The following is a 16,304-nucleotide window of genomic DNA, read 5'->3' as shown; positions in this document are numbered from 1 at the left end:
TTAAGAAACAAAGTACAGAGTGTGCCAGGAAAGGAGAGAAAAAAAACCCCATAAAATTCAGATTTAATAAAAAACAAAAGTTTATTTGGTCCTTTAGAACCTGAGTTTCAAACTAATCATACATACATATGTAATGCATTTACATTTATTCTAAAACTGATAAAACGTCACATTCTTGCCCAACAGTGTTGTCTCCATATTCCATCTGCTGCAACATACGTTTGTTTTCCTATGTAGGATAAATCTATTCACAGCTTGGCAAAGACTAAAGTGTTGGTGTCTGTCCTGTCGTATAAAAAGAGAAACGGAGGCTGGCAGCTGAAGCCGGGGATAGAGGACGGTCAGCATCCCACTGAACAGAGCGCCCCCTCCTGGGCGGGTCCCAGTACTACTCCGAGATCAGGCTCGCGACCCCAACAACACAGACGCTCGCCAAAATGGCAAGAGGACGACGGACGACATGTGACGATGCAAAAGCGCTCTGCAGAGTCACTGCATGCGGCGCGGCTCGTATCGAAAGACAGGGATTCCCCAGCATATGGGAAACCCCACAATTACCCCACATAAAGAAGGTTTATCACTTTAATAATATGCTAAATGAAAAAAGAACCTATTACCCTTTAGTGCCCATTCCAATAACATAGAAGATGTGCCTGTACGAGTCTGGGTTAAGCCCTAAAAGCTCAGATACTCAGGGTTCTGTGAGATAAGACAAGGACGTCTGGCAGCCGACTCCTGTCTTATCTGGACGGTACCGATAACGTAAAAACAAAAGGAGGGGAACCGCAGGACAGGACGGCGACCTCCTCACCGCCGCCAAGCGCAAAAACGCTGCCTAACTGCAAGGTGATTCATTCAAGTTTACGCGCAGCCGCTAATGTATAATTAGCTAACGAACCTAAAATCTGTGTCAAGGTCGAGGCCAGCCGGAGAGACATACCAGGAAGGGATTTTCAGACAGAACCCATGCATCCACAGCCTGCCGCATCCCACCAAGGTTCCGTGTTCTCGCCGGAAGAATCCCCGGTGCCCCCTGGATTGATTAATTGATCACAGAGCACAAGGTCCCCCCCCCCGCAGTCTTCCTATGAATGCTGATGCTTACACTATGCGCCCGGCAGCATTTAGATCATTTTAGAATGAGCTCTGCTATGTGCTCTGATGTGTTTTGGCATCGAGAAAAATCAGACGCTGATGGCTGGGACTGCGGACGCCCTTTACCAGCATGCCGTGTGGCTCGGTTCGGGCAGCTTTCAGGCATGGCCTGCTGGAGCTCAGGGCGGTATATTTTTAAAAGAAGTGCCTGCGTGCGGAAATAAAGCCTCACAGGGATCCCAGACAGGACACGTTCGTTAGAAATGGGCTCACTGCTGTGTACCTCTTAAAACCGCCGACTCTGATGCCACGAGCAGCTGTGTGAAATCAGCCGGCAGTCACTGGGCTGAAAATAAACAGGGGAACGGTCTGGTAAGAGACTGGCGTGTCGTGGTGTCTGTGCTAACCGGCTTTCTCTTGCGATTTGCCTTCAACAAATCACGCCAAGCGATGGCCTCAGGCAACAGGAAACAATGGAGGTACGAGGACAAATCCGTGGACTGTGACTTATCTTGTGATTAAAGAATCCGTGTGCTGGTGCATGCTGGGTACGTTAAAAACTACAAAACGCATTCTTTTCCACTGTGACTAGGAAAGACAGGGGATTGTAAGACTGTCCTGGTGACCATACCTGAAACACAGTCTTTCCAAAGCTGTTGATGTTTCGAATCGTGCTGCTGTCCCATGCACAATGACCGCTTGCAACCATAAGTATAGACAGGCATGAACACACAGGACTGAAACCTCACCAGGTGCCTCCATTTTGATGATCATCTACTGTGAGACGCAGACCAGATACATGGCTTATATGGCAAAGTAAAATGTAATGAGATGAAAACAAGTAATTAATTACACGGGGATAAAGGCGTAATGAGTCCATATGTCACTGCCCAACACACGGACTTCCAGAGAGTCCTGAGGAATGAAGCTGTCACATCCAGGGACGATGAGAAGATCCAACTTGGGCAATGATTTTCCAGCTGTAGGGATGGGTCGGGATTTCTCCAGTGTGACCCCCCACCACCACCTTTTCCTAATCTCTATAACCAGCTACATTTGAAGCCCTGGCTTGCAATGACCTAGTGGAAACTGATGTGCAATAATTTTGGAGCCCCAAACTTCCAGGAAGCAGGGGTAAAGAGAGAGAGAACGCAGGGTACTTCAGCCAGCCTGCAGACAGTGAGGTGGGGGCCCCTAGCTTCACGTCACACTTGTGGCACCTGTGCAGAGGCGGTGAGACAGAACGGTGACATCGGCGCGGAGCAGTACCGTCAGTGCGGGACAGCGAGGTCATAGCAGCACAAACAGTGACGGACTGACAGGACAGAGAAACGGGAGCCGTTTGTGAACCTGAGCAGAGACTCCCTGTGGGAACAGAACCGCATGATTGAACAGAAAGGATGATGACGACTCTAAGAGACCCAGCCGAACACGTCCGGATCATGAATCCAGCATGGAGTGTGGCTCCTGTGGCCCGAAGTACCATGGGATACAGAGGAACCCCTGGAGGGGCGTGTCAGGCCCCCCTGAAAGCAGGGGCGAGCAGCTGGCACAAGCACCAGATTAATCGCTGCTCCCTGGCCTGCCCCCCCAATCCCACCACCACCACCACCACCACCACCGAAAGTGCCAGGAAAGCGCTGTGTGCCGACATCAAGTCCACATCAGCCCCCCCAACATGGGGGTGCACCTCCTCGAGCCGCTCTCGGCAGAGGAGGACTGGCCCAGTGCGGCTGATGGGACAGATTCAGTAGTTTCAGCACGACCAGTGAGACGAGCACAGATCCCAACATGGCGGATCCTTCCAACGGCAGGACAGAGATCACCCGCCATGGAAATGACATCAGTCCCGGGGAACCCTCCCGTGCATCAATCACCATGCTAGAGGCAAGGGCCTCGTATGTGCCAATGACCCCCCCCAGCCAGCAAAAATATATGGGGGGCATAAAGTCTTCTCTGCCATAGTATAATGATGGGGAGGAGAACATGGTTCTTCTTTCTGATTGAGGTGGGGAGCACTAGGGGGCGCCGACAAGTGCAGCCATCCGCCGGGGGTGAGCCTTGGTCATAGAGGGCGGGGCTTGTGCAGCCCCTCGGTGTCAGGCGTGAGCTGGGGGCTGTGCGTGGCCTTGGTGGGCGTCCAGTCCCCGAGGGAGGCCTGGGCGGCCTTGCGGTGAGCCAGCCTGTGCGTGATGGAGAAGCCGGCATTGCCCTCCAGCTGGGACAGGACCACCAGCACCTGCCTGAGGGGGTGGAGGGGAAAAGCACGAGCAATTAACGGGACAAATGGAAACAAGAATGGCAGAGTTATGGTGACAAAACCTTAAGCAATACTTTCATATTTTTATATTTTGAGTGGGATTTTTGCCTGAAGGAAAGACGCTGACGGGTAGTAAAACAGAAACCCCTCAGCAGTGGAAGTGGTTCAGCCCGAAAAGAATGAAGGACGAGATGTTTCTGGATGAGACACTGAGGCAGCTTTGGCTACGTTTCTGCCACTGGTGGGGGAGGGACCACACAGAAGCACTTGTAATTTAGCACCAGGTTAAGAGGAAGTGGAGGGGAGGGCTGACGAAACAGCCTCATCATGCCAGGAACGGAGAAAGATCCACGCAGCAGCGGGGGCCGCTTGAACTTGACAATAATAATGAGTTATTGAAGGGGGAGAACCGGGGAGAACCAGACAAACAAACACAAACTGTGAAGACTTAATAAGCACGACTATGGGGGCCAAAAAATAACCATATGGATCAGACATGACATCAGTGGAGGGCTTTGAACGTCCAACCCAAGTGTTGTTCTTGCCATCAAGGCCGAGAAGGAGAGAGCATCACTGCGTATGTACAAACCCGGCACGCCTACATGCCCCGAAAAGACCCCTGCGAGCTGCTCCATCGCTCACATCTAATGACTCGGCGCTGAAACTTAATTCTAGCATTTGTCATGGCAGGAGATCAGTTTTGCCAGCCTGCAGGTCGACAACAATTAACATGAAGCTCAAAAAAGATGCATTTCTCTGGCACCGAAAGTGTAACGCATGGAACGAGCATGCTGGTGTTATCCATCCTTTACAAAAGCCATTTCCCCCGCGGTATCGGCTGTAACATGCGATACGTCACATAGGCGCTCGGCTCGGATCCGTGGGCAGCCCCTTTTCGATTGTCCTGCAGCTTAGAAACAAGTCAAACTGCTTCTTCTCTTCAGGTTGATTAGGTGACTGTGATGGTTTCACTGGTTCTCTGCTCTAACATACACTATCACGTCAACATCACCCCCAGACAAAGAAAAATAAAAACTATATTTCTACATTAAAAACACTGCATTTTAATATGCCCTGCAAACCAGCACCAGGTTCACGGTGACCCCATATATCATAAAAAAGTTGGTCTATGGACAGAGTAGTATTAAGAGAGTAGATTCTGGGGTAAAAAGAATCTCTTGCCAAAACAGTTCTTGGTGAATTTCTACTGACGCACCACAGAGAGCAGCCGGACGGACTGCATTACAGCCGGACGGACTGCATTACAGCCGGACGGACTGCATTACAGCCGGACGGACTGCATTACAGCCGGACGGACTGCATTACAGCCGGACGGACTGCATTACAGCCGGACGGACTGCATTACAGCCTGACGGACTGCATTACAGCCTGACGGACTGCATTACAGCCGGACGGACTGCATTACAGCCTGACGGACTGCATTACAGCCTGACGGACTGCATTACAGCCGGACGGACTGCATTACAGCCCGAGACTCATTGAGAGCGATGGCTGCCTCCAGAGGGCCCCCAAGATGGCCGCTGACCCCACCCACCCCGAGTCTGATCTATTGAGTTTTTAACCGTCATGTGACATAGCATACAGGAGCATATATGCCCGCTCAGCCAAACTCAGGAACAGCTTCTGCCCCACCCACTACTGACAGCACTACCTGACCCCCTCCCCCCCATTAACACTGCATGCTGCTGCACTGACTGGCCTTTTTCTACACAACCATTACTACTGAGTCAATACACTGTATACAGAGCAGTACTCTCATACATCATCTTTACACCAAGTGTTTATAGATGAGGTTATTTGCATCAACAGTGCAATACTCTCTCTTATATATGCTATAAGTCACAGGCTATTTATTATACAATAAATATTTCCTGAATATTGAGCGCAATACACATATATATATATATGCAGGTGTTTATAGCTATTTAACATATTTATGTTATATAGATTGTTGCATTATGTATGTATGCATGCCGTTTTACAGAGGCTGCTACGAAACTTGTGACCCACTGGAACAACAACAAAAATCCTTGATCTTTGTACAGAAGTATCTGAAATGTTATTGGCAACATCAGTTTCATTGTTATGGCTCCTTCCTTGGGATTTCTCTACCCTGACTAGACATCATCCCGCCATGAGGTTGCAACACCTGGACCTCCCTGAAGGCCGGCATATAGGGGTCCCTCAGACGAGCCAGGCTGGCCGACGTCTGGAGCTGCGGGCGTACCTGTGCAGGGGCGGAACGCTATCAATAGTCTTCAGGCTGCCTCGCGTGGACACCACATTGAAGCTGTCGGTGCAGTCGCAGGAGACGTGGAGGTAGTACTTCGGGTGGCGGTTCTCCACCACCACTATCAGCCCCGCCCAGCCGTGAGTCAGGTAGTAACATGTCATGCCCTCGCGGCCCTGCAGGGGGCAGCAGACAAACACATCAGACCCGAGCCAACCCAGTGGCGCAACAGATGAAGGGACAGAGGCAACTCGGCTGCTCTTTACCTCATGCCTCTCGCCCTTGTTCTCCGTCAGCAGGATGATAGCATCTGCCAGGGTGGTCGCTGTAGCCTCCACCTGCTCCACCATCACCTGCCGGGAACTGTAGATTGCCAGGACGTAGCCTGGGAAATCCTGATTGGGGCGCCCACTGCTGGTGGGGCTGGATACTGCAGACAGAATGGACATCAAATCAGCCACAAATAGGCACATCTACGACTGAAATGTCAATCAGGTGGGGCTATTATTTCTAAGCACCGTGAGGGTGTGTGCGCTCACCGGGAGTGACGGCGCCTCCAGACACGTTCAGCTGCCAGTGGTTGAAGGCACAGCAGACCACGGCGTATTCTCCTGGCTCCAGCATCACGTCGCAGCCCACGAACTTCTTGACGGCGCGCTTGCTGTGCGACAGCAGGCGGCCCAGGGTCAGCTTGTTCCCGCTGCCGAAGGAGGCTCGGAAAACCATGATGCACAGGTCCAGCAGGTGGCTGTCTACCGTGTCCGAGCGCCTGAGCGGGACGGACAGGAAGCCATGCAGTTAGCAGAAGGCCCGGCTGGCCATGGCTGAGACACAACTAAAAATGGCCAGCTGTGCAGACGAGGTGGAGCTTCCCGCTACCATCCCACTGGATGCAATTATCTTTAACTGTACTTCTGTTTTAGCATGTTAGTTATTGCCTGTATTATATTTAAAGGACCATTTATGTAGTAAATGTAAGTGGAATGTTGCTTGGAGACCGCCTCGCCAAGAGGTAAAATTAGCAATAATTGCAACGTTAACAACAACAAAAGAGCCTGAGAGATCCCAGAGTTACCTGCTGCCCTCCTGGAAGAGGGCGAACTCCAGCGCCGTCCGCTCCAGCACCGTCAAGGCCGTCACGGTGACGGGGCCGCTGGCCCGGCTCGGGAAGCAGCCCTGCAGCCGCACCTCCTGCCAGTCCGAGTGGATCTTGCAGATGTCCACCGAGTCGAAGTACCTGCGTGCCGGGCGGGAACACCAGCTGAGCGCGCGGAACCGCGACTCCATCAGGCTCGTCTCGGGAGGCTGAGCCAGATCGGTGCCCAAAAATAGCCCGACTGCGAGGCGGTGGGGAAGGAAATGTATTCAAAGGAGTGTTTACGGGGGAATGCAGGGTCCCAAAACAGAGGAATAATGAGGCACGAGTAAACCAGGACAAACACAAAATACTAAAATACTTCCAATTATTTTCAGTTAGGTGGAATTAGCCCCCCTCCTCAAATAACACCCCCGTTCCAAGCACATCACCACCACATCTCATTCCCCTTTCATAAGAAGGGAAAAAAAATGACATCAGCTCCTGTGGGGATCAGACCCAAGTTCATCCGGTGTCCTGCGCAGCCTCGTCCTCAAACACCAGCATCTAAAGAGCCCTGGAATATTAGCGATTCCTGCAGTGTGGCACATCGCTGCAGATTATGTAGATCCACCGAGCTTCAGAGCCTGAAGCGATGAAGTCAGCTCACCAAAGGGCAGGATCTCACCACCAAGAGAACAAAAATATTTCCTTATGGTTTGCAAAATAAATCCGTCCCTTAGGTCGCACTTCCGGCATGCCGGTATCCACGGGCTTGGTGTGTCCTGATTCGTGCCCCCGAAACCACACGAGCCGCATATCCTGGCCCTTAACGAGTGTCTCCCGAGTCACGCAGTAATCTGGCAGCTTCACTGCGGCTCGGGCTAAATGACCGGAGAATTCATTAGGTGTCACCCACGGCACGTTACAGAAATCACGCGTTAATGGCGACCCCTGGGTCGGGGATTCGGGCCTTACTGCCGGGATGCACTGTGACAAACGTCGTGCGACATTAATTAAACAAATGGGACGAGCCTCCTCGGGTCAGCATCCGTCGGCAGAGAGCGTGGCCCCCAACGCTCCGAAAACCAGAGCCCTCATTAGGGAAGCTGCACCGCACCTTCCCCAGAAAGCTCCTTCTAGTGGAATGTTGGCTATTAATGCGATTTTCTTTCAGTTTTGTGTGATGCATCTGTTATACCGTGAAATAATGAAACGCTGTCAAATAACGAGGTCGTTCACGGAGAAGCGAGACGGCCTCTACGGCACAGGAATGCGGGGGGGGGGGGGGCTGGCATCTGCAGCTTGGCCATCTGGAGGTATTCATCCCCCCCCCCCGAAATAACGTGGAGCGTGTCTGAAGATCTGGGTTGGTGTCGAGAGCCATGTGAGGTCAAAAACCACACTGACGAGTGAGAAAATAAACGTTTCATACACTGAAGCATAAACTGAGCTTCAGACTGCAGCGAAGGCTCATACGGACTCCGGGCTGAGCACTACCGACGGACCGAACGGCGAGCAGGAAGATAGGGCCGCTTTCTACAGAAGTGTTTTCGTCGGGGATTCACAGACGGTCCATGTTTTTGCTCCCATGTCCCGGTAGGAGCTAAAATGTGAAATGTCTGCAGGTCCCCGAGGACCGGATTGGGAAACACTTGACTATAGGATCACTAATAACTCCATTAAAATGTCTTGAAGGACCACGGGCAGGAGTCGTCAATACCTCGCCACAGTGGCCTGCTTCTGACTGGCGGCCGGCACCAGCGCAGCCGCCTCCCAAGGGGCCGGTCACCAGGCCTAATACCCCGCGTTCCTTTGATGGATGGCGGGCAGGCCTTTTCCGCAGCCTGTCTGCAGCCGCCAGCGTTATGAGGGCGATGAGTTACGGCTGACGGGCTCCCCCCTCCAGCCCAGAGAGTGTGACGACCTCCGAGACACGGCTGCAGTCTGCATCCTGCCCTTTGTGCAGGTACGGAGGAAAGGCAGCCCGCGCGTGAAGCGGTATCAGGGTTTCGGAGACGTTTCTGCTCCAAGACCTTTGGGCCGACGGTGATAGTGCTTCGAGTCAGAACGCCATTAAAAAACAGGAGCCGCTTTCTTTTGTCTCTCTCAGAAGGTCCTCCGTGCCCCTCCTGATCCCAGCTGTATACGGTTTGTTTCCATAATAATATCACCGCTTAAAAAAAACATAACAGGGAATAACAGCTACTCCCGCACTATTTCTCATTTGCCCCATGCGTTTTACTTTTTCCTTTCTCATGCGTATGAAGAGAGGAGGAAACGAGCTGCACAAAGTGTGTAACACTAGGGGGCAGTATAACATGACATTCAAAGGTCATGAGAAGGGGGAAAAAACACTTAAAATAAATGTGCTGATGTAACCGAATTCTCAGTACAAAACATGACCTTGGCCAATAGCAAAAAGCAAAACTCAGGAGGAATGTCACTTCATCACTTTCACACAATCGCCAGTTAGATCGGCTCGTACATTCTTAGCGCGCTTAGCCCTCCTTCAAAACGTCTGCCTGTGTCCGCATTCCTGGCATCTCCGGCCCCCCTACTCACTTGATGAAGTCCCCGTACTCCATCCAGAAGACGCCCTCGCTGCTCCCATGCGCCATCAGCTCATGCCGCAGGTGCTGAGGCCAGTCCGGCCACTCGTCCGACCAGCTCCCGTTCCAGGAGAAGCGCCCCCAAGGGTTGCGGAGTCGTAGCAGCCTGGGGCAGGGTGGAGCGAGGAATTAGAAGGGAACCAATCAACTCGTTACACAACAGCTGGTCTAGATGTTGGTTATGAGCCAATCACAAAGCACTAGTAAATGGTAAATGGACTGTATTTATATAGCGCTTTTCTACTCCGAGTACTCCTCCCGGTGGCGGAGGCTGCTATGCAAGGCACACCGGGAGCAAATTGGGGTTCAGGGTCTTGCTCAAGGACCCTGATGGGGTCAGGAGGAACCAGGGCTCGAACCTGCAACCCTCCAGTTGCCGAACGATAGCACTACCTCCTGCGCCACCATCTTCCTCTTAAAAAGCATCTTATGGAACGCCTACGGACCCCGCGAAAGCACTCACTTGTATCCCTGCACATCTCGAACGTCCAGGATGGAGTAGGCGTGGCGAGGGCGCAGACCCAGGGACTCGTACACCATGTCGTCTACCTTCATGTTGCCCCCCCCGCAAGAAGCCCCCATCAGGAACCTGGCAGAAATGCACCGAGGGGGACATGGTCAGGAGGCGCTAACGCTCGCAAGGAAAAAGAAACAAAATGACAAAACAGAAATATACGGAAGAGCGAGGAGGCATCCATCCATCCCAGCTGTGCCCCCTGCTGGTACAGGAAGCACCATCGCAGCAGGCTGCCTTACTCAGAGCTAAAATAAGACAAATATTCACGGTCCCTGCTTAGCCTGTTTTGTTCTGTCTAAGATTCTTATACAATAATTTTACTCTCAATTACGGATTATCCTTTAATTTTCTTCTACTGGAAGTGGTTAGAAGATGGATAGATGGATGGATGGATGGATGGGTGGATGGGTGGACACGCAAGGCAGTAGAAAGAGGGGTTGAAGGTCAGAACATGAGATACTCATGGAACTGTGGCTGCAGGTGATGATGATGGTGATGATGATGATGGTACTGGCACTACAGCACCCCATGACTGACAGTAACGAAGATGTGAGTTTCCTAGCTAACAGCACATTGCTTTTTTTGAGTGTGGAGCTCAGGAAAAACAGGCCCCGCTGTCCTCCATGCTTCATCAGCTCTGGATCGACATCTTCATCCTTCAGCCTCTGCCAGACCTGAGGCCAGTAACACTCTCTCAGAGCGCTGAGAGCTGCGGCCCAAAGCAACAACTCGGTGCAATTTCACAGCAGTGGCGCACAGCAGCCAATGTGGCTAAATGCTCATTTATAAAGTCCGCTAACTCCTGCGAAACTGCGTGCGGATTTGCTGGAAAACAGCCAGCGGGTCGCAGGATGCCAGGAACAGTGCTTACGGGCTGCTCAGAAATCACTCCTGCATTCAATGACAGGTTCATCTGGACGCGACAGATGGAAACAAACAGGCCCAAGAAGGAATGGGCGGGGCTAAACGGTGCGTGATGGGGGTGGGGGGCACGGTGCACACCGGGCGGGCAGAAAGTGAGTGACAGGGTGACATCGTTCGCCAGCAAGATGCAGCTAGAAGCCGAGTCGTGTGCAGGGCAGCTACAGCACAGTGTGTGTAAACGGCACGGCCAGATGAAGGTCCATAAAGAAGGACCTTCTGCCTCGGCAAGATTATCCATAACCGGGTACTGGGTCATCAAGGCTGGAAGATTCTCCTAAGAGAAAAAAAACTGAATAAAACAACATAAAATAATAACGACGCATAAATAAAACATGCTGATGGTGAATCTGGGCCGTTTTTACTGAAGCACAGAGCAGAGAGAGGCCAGTAAGGCAAGCCCACCGTGTTGGGGGGGGGGGTCTGCTGCACCCCTGAGCAAGGCTGTCGGCCCGAATCGCCACAGTAACCCTGAGAGGCTGGAATGAGGAGGAGTCTTCATTGGAACGACTTGCGTTGGGGAAAAGAACAACTCCAAGCGCGGAGCCAGCTGCCGGGATTCAGCTATTGCGGTTAACATTCCTGCATTTTATTAGTTAACCATAAAACGCTGCACAAAGTACCATGTTCCTGTCAGTGGTGTGTTCAGTATGGGAGGGCTGGGATATGGGGCGACTAAATCCGAGATGTCAGTAAAGGCTGCCCACGATCTTCCACAGCCTGGCATACTCATTCCCGTCATCCTGCATCCACCCATCGCAAGCCTGGAAACTTCCCATCCAGTATGCAGAAGGCAGGCGGCAGGGTCGCCCTACACTGGGGTCCCACCGTCGCAGATCTGGAACGCCATTCTCACACAGTGAATGAATGAGTCTTCCCTCTGGGTTTCCGTAATAGAGGAGTGAGGCAAGGCCAGATCTGTCAGTCTTTATGCGGAACAAAGACATTCATTCCCAGGGGGTTCGGCAGGGTCCGTTAAGATAGTTCATTCAGATCAGCTCCTTTTGTAACGGACGGCTCTGCTTTGGCTGCCTCAATGACATCCATCTTATTGTATGTATTTCTATCTTGCTCTTATTATCAATGGCGAGGCTTAGCAGTTTGAAAAGGCTGACACCAGGGAAGGAGTCTGGTGTATCGATACGTGCCACGCCATCTTCGATTGTGAGCCCCCTCCCTCGGCACTCAATCACTCTGCCGGAGCTCGGTAATGAGTTTCCAGCCAGAGAGTGGAATCGAGCGGCCTTTTCCAATGAGGCGAATTACATTCACACTTAAACGCTCAGCCGTGTTAATTCCGCTGACATCCTGACAAAGGAACTAAGAAATTAGTAGAATACAAATTGGAATTGAAGAGATTTCTAAATATTCAGTAACTTATTAGAATAATCGACGAGGAGCGCGGAGTCACATTCCACGTGGGTCCACATTCCACGTGGGTCCGATACAGTGACTGAGCTAGTGCTGACTCTGCATGGCCTTAATTAACAATAATTACGGTAAGAGGCGGGAATGGCACCCCCCATAGGTCTCAGGGCACCGAGTGCAGGCGTGCAGGTCCTCAGCACTGATCCCTCTAATAATGGGCCGCACTTAAGGAGCCAAGTGGGCCAGAGTACTGGGGGAGAGTGTGGCTGGATAGACCCGGGTCTCTTTAATCACCTCTTAAGGTGTTCGGATTGCTGAGCCTCGGGGGGGGGAGATTGGCAGATGACACTGGGCCCCCTGTCCCTCAGTATCGGCTTTAGGGTACATTTGCATTTACAGTAGCATTCACAGCACCGCCTGCACCCTGTAATCCTTCAGTGAGCGTCCTGCTGATGTGAGGGGGATACTGACCGGGTAACGAATCCCCTGACATGGCACTGCGTGCCGCTTAGGGACGCCTCCCGCCATAGCCCCTCCCCCGGTGGCTCACCCCGCCTCTTTGGAGCTCAGCATCTTGGCCCAGATCAGGTCGGTGTCGATGGGCTCCTCGCGGGGGTTGGTGGAGCTGACCTGCAGCATGAGTGAGTCGCAGGGGGCACCGGTGAGCGTGGCCAGGCCCTCAATGGCGCGGCCCGCCTGCAGAGCGAAGTAGGACCCATGTAGCTTGGCCAGGGCCTTCTCGATCAGAGCCACCCACAGCTGCTTCCGTTGGGCCTGCATTACAAGGAGTAAGTCACATGTCACAGCCCCAGGGGGCACGTCACATGACACCTGCGACAAACAAGCTTTACCAGGAGAAAGGCCCAATTTGGAGAAAGTAAAAGGAAATAGAATTACAGCACTAATGTTTTACAGATAAGACACCTTCAGTCCATTTAAGGAGCGGCTGTAAAACATTTGGCACTGGGGAAAATTAGCCAAATGAAACTGCGATTTCTGCAGCGATGTGTCATTTGCATGGTGACACAGTGCTGCAGTCAAACATTTATTCATTAGACAAGAGCATAAATATGTCAACACATGTCCAGGGCAGTTAGACTGGTCGCTGCCATTCACCGGACGCCTGTTCAAAATGCCCTTTTCCGCTTCTGTCAATAAGTCGCACGCCGTAAACAGCTTCCCAGCATCAGGCTCGCGGTGCCAGGGGCACAGGGCCTCCCGGCCGGGGGGAGCGTCTTCTCGACTTATCGCTCAGTTAAGTTATCGATAACGCTAATGCGGCCTAAGCCAGACTGTGGGGGGGGGGCAGCCCCGGCAAGCAGCAGCCGATTTATCGCTCATAGGCTCAGCGCGCTACGCCACCCCCTGCTCGCATTAATCCACATTGGCGGGGGGCATTATTTCCTGGTGGGTTTGGCAAACAGAGGACTGTGCGATACGCCCCTCCTCCCCTTACTGAATGCAGGCCCATTCGCCTGTCTGTCGCAGGACAGGCTCCCGTCATGCCTGAAACTTCACCTACTGCCACAAGCCACGCCCTTTTTCCTGCTCGGACAGTGGCTACACGGGAAATAGATCCCCTGGCTTCCCCAGTGCCGGACACAGATCGGCGTGTTAATGCTAGGTCAGAAGATATGGATCACATGACGCATCATGTGACCAGCTAGTTTTAAAAAAGGTGCTGCCCAGCCTTAAATTACATTACCTTAAACATATGCACTAGACTGTAATTATTTTCTGGGTTTGTTATAATGGCTGATTACATTAACAAGTTCGGTAACAATGTTATCCTGTGAGGAAAATCCATATCCTGAGTCAGTATGTACTAGGCCTTAAAGAAATTCATAACTCGTCCATTATTTTTTTAGTTCATAGTTTGTACTGTAATATGTCTGTGTCATGTTTTTATTGTGTAATAATTAAATAAAACCAAATGTTCACATTCACAAGTTTAATATTGCTTTTATTGTATTTTCAGGCACTGGAGTAGTTTATTAGACCAGAAAATGACTGCAGAGGGCAAGTGCGATTATACTCGCAAATAACGTGCGATTATACTCGCAAATAACATGCGATTATACTCGCAAATAACATGCGATTATACTCGCAAATAACATAAGTGCTTCGCCATGGCAACAGCGCGATGCAATGATGACGACGTAATGCGAATGGCTCTGAGCAGGAAGCGCAGGAAGTGCAGGAAGCGCGGGCGGCTGTCCGGGGTCAGGGCTCCCAGGAAACGAGTCAGCCGCTCTCTCCTAAGCCCCCCTCAGAAAGAGACATGCTCACAGTTTGCCACTTAAAAGCCCGGAAACATCTAAAAGCTATCGGGCCTGTGAATCGGGAGAAGAGCATTGTACTGGTACCACTGTCCGAAGGTCATAGTAAACCGGGCCCGTGAGCCCAGACCTGAGAACACATTGGGATCCGGATCGGCTTGGATCCGGTTTATGTAGCTTCACTATAGTCCTTCACTGCTGCAGAGCGCTTAACAGGGAGCTGCTGACAACGGCATCACGGAGGGACACAGCAGTGGTCAGGTATACAAGGAAAAGAGGGGATGGGGGGGGAATAGCCCCCCTTGGAGTTAAATTACCAATGGGGGGGGCGTAGTCGGAGTGTAAAAGGACACCAGCTCAGAATGGAAATCCGCTCGAAGAGTCTAGGATACGACTGCAGATTCAAAAGCCACAATCCAGCTCAAACTCAGGAAGGAAGGAAATCGGCCAAAACCCAAAAAAGCCATGAAAAATCAATACAGCTGCCACACCACCAGGGGCAGAGGCAGCATTACTGCCAGATCAGCTTCAGTTACCTGAGACTTAATCTGAATTTAAAAAGGAAATAAATATTAAAACATATTTTCGTTTTGAAAGTAGGACAATTGAGAACAGACTAAATTATTCTAAATTGTATCCAGAGTTGAATCCCATCCTATCCTAACAGAGATTGCTAAAACGGAGTCCTACCTGACCTTGTGTTATACCCTCCCACCATAAGGGGGCGCTGTTCCTCACCTGGGAGAAGAGCAGGTAGCCATACTCGTCACAGGGCAGCATGTCGTCCACCAGCACGGTGATCCAGGTGCCATCCTTGCAGAGCCGCACCTGGTAGGCACCCTCCGAGCAGATGCCCCGCGTGATCATCACGCGCTCCACCAGCTCCGGCCTCTCCGCTAGGACGGCCAGGGCACTCAGGAACCTGCCAGAAGGGTGGCACAGCGGTCATACAGCATGTGAAGAACCAGATGCGTCTGCAGTGAGTAAGGAGGCTTGAACTGGCAGATGTGATGGTGGGAAGATGGGCCCCAGCCCCCTCCCCACCCAAGGTAAAACCAGTCCCCTCTTCACTTGTAAGGGCAAAACTCCCTCCTCCATCTCTGGAGTGGGCAGGGAGGCGCAAGGCCATCTCCCAGGGGCCAAAGCGCAGTAAGCATAACAGTTTAGGACAGGGATGCCAGGCTAGGAGGAGCAGTGTGATTTGATGGGGGCTGAAGCGGCAATAGAAATGACAGTGACCTGGGGGGAGCGGGAGGGTCCGGCTTGCTGTGTGTGGCACAGCACTGCAGGGGCTTATTTTCAGGAGTACATGGGGGGAAATGCAATACAAAATCAAGAATGTAGAGGGCGCCAAGGAGCAGTCCCCTAGCTTCCACTTCAGGGAGGGGGGCGTGCAAAGACACACCTGCTCCTCTAACAGTACTTTTTATAGCGCACCTCAGGCAGCCAAACATTTCCACCAATCAAAAACAGCCAGGTCATACTGCTTCTATATTATTATGGAAACTAGAACTTCAGCCAGCCGCTCAATGCAACAGGGTGCTTTTTTTTAAATAATAAAAAAAAGGTAAAGAAACTTTGGCTTAGAGACAAATCGAATGGAGAATCAAGAAAAGCAAAGAGCTTTCTGGTAGATCAGCACCTGACATCTATGGACAGGGATAATCTGAGTGGATCTGCTACAGTCTCACTGGGGAGCAGCACCCAAAAGACAACCTTCAGTAGCAAGAGGCTCGAAAACTCATGCAAGTAAGAACCGAAATGAAAACACTTATTCCTGGAAATGTAAAAATATACAAATTGGAATAATGGATGGAGCTTTCAAAATAAATCCAGAGGAGAAAAATTCTTAAAATAGGAACGGAATAGAATTATGAACAAATTATAAAAATGTTAAAAAGTGGCCTAAAAGCGTGTTTGTAATCT

At 51.4% G+C, this 16,304-nt stretch overlaps 1 protein-coding gene across 1 annotated transcript in view; it reads right to left on the bottom strand.

Annotated features, from left to right (window-relative positions):
• Positions 1 to 62: 62 nt before the first annotated feature.
• Positions 63 to 16,304, bottom strand: part of capn15 (calpain 15) — a 58,171-nt gene continuing 41,929 nt past the window's right edge. The window contains 9 exon segments of the mRNA XM_049015292.1: positions 63 to 3,338; positions 5,604 to 5,782; positions 5,873 to 6,036; positions 6,146 to 6,375; positions 6,682 to 6,843; positions 9,247 to 9,399; positions 9,757 to 9,882; positions 12,650 to 12,873; positions 15,117 to 15,300. Of these exon segments, the coding sequence (XP_048871249.1) occupies positions 3,161 to 3,338; positions 5,604 to 5,782; positions 5,873 to 6,036; positions 6,146 to 6,375; positions 6,682 to 6,843; positions 9,247 to 9,399; positions 9,757 to 9,882; positions 12,650 to 12,873; positions 15,117 to 15,300 (1,600 nt within the window). The 3' untranslated portion in view covers positions 63 to 3,160.

The sequence above is a fragment of the Brienomyrus brachyistius genome, chromosome 5 (genome assembly GCF_023856365.1).
Source record: "Brienomyrus brachyistius isolate T26 chromosome 5, BBRACH_0.4, whole genome shotgun sequence".
NCBI classification, from domain to species: Eukaryota; Metazoa; Chordata; class Actinopteri; order Osteoglossiformes; family Mormyridae; genus Brienomyrus; species Brienomyrus brachyistius.
Note: the sequence above shows the minus strand (reverse complement) of the source record. Positions and strands in the feature narration are given on the sequence as shown.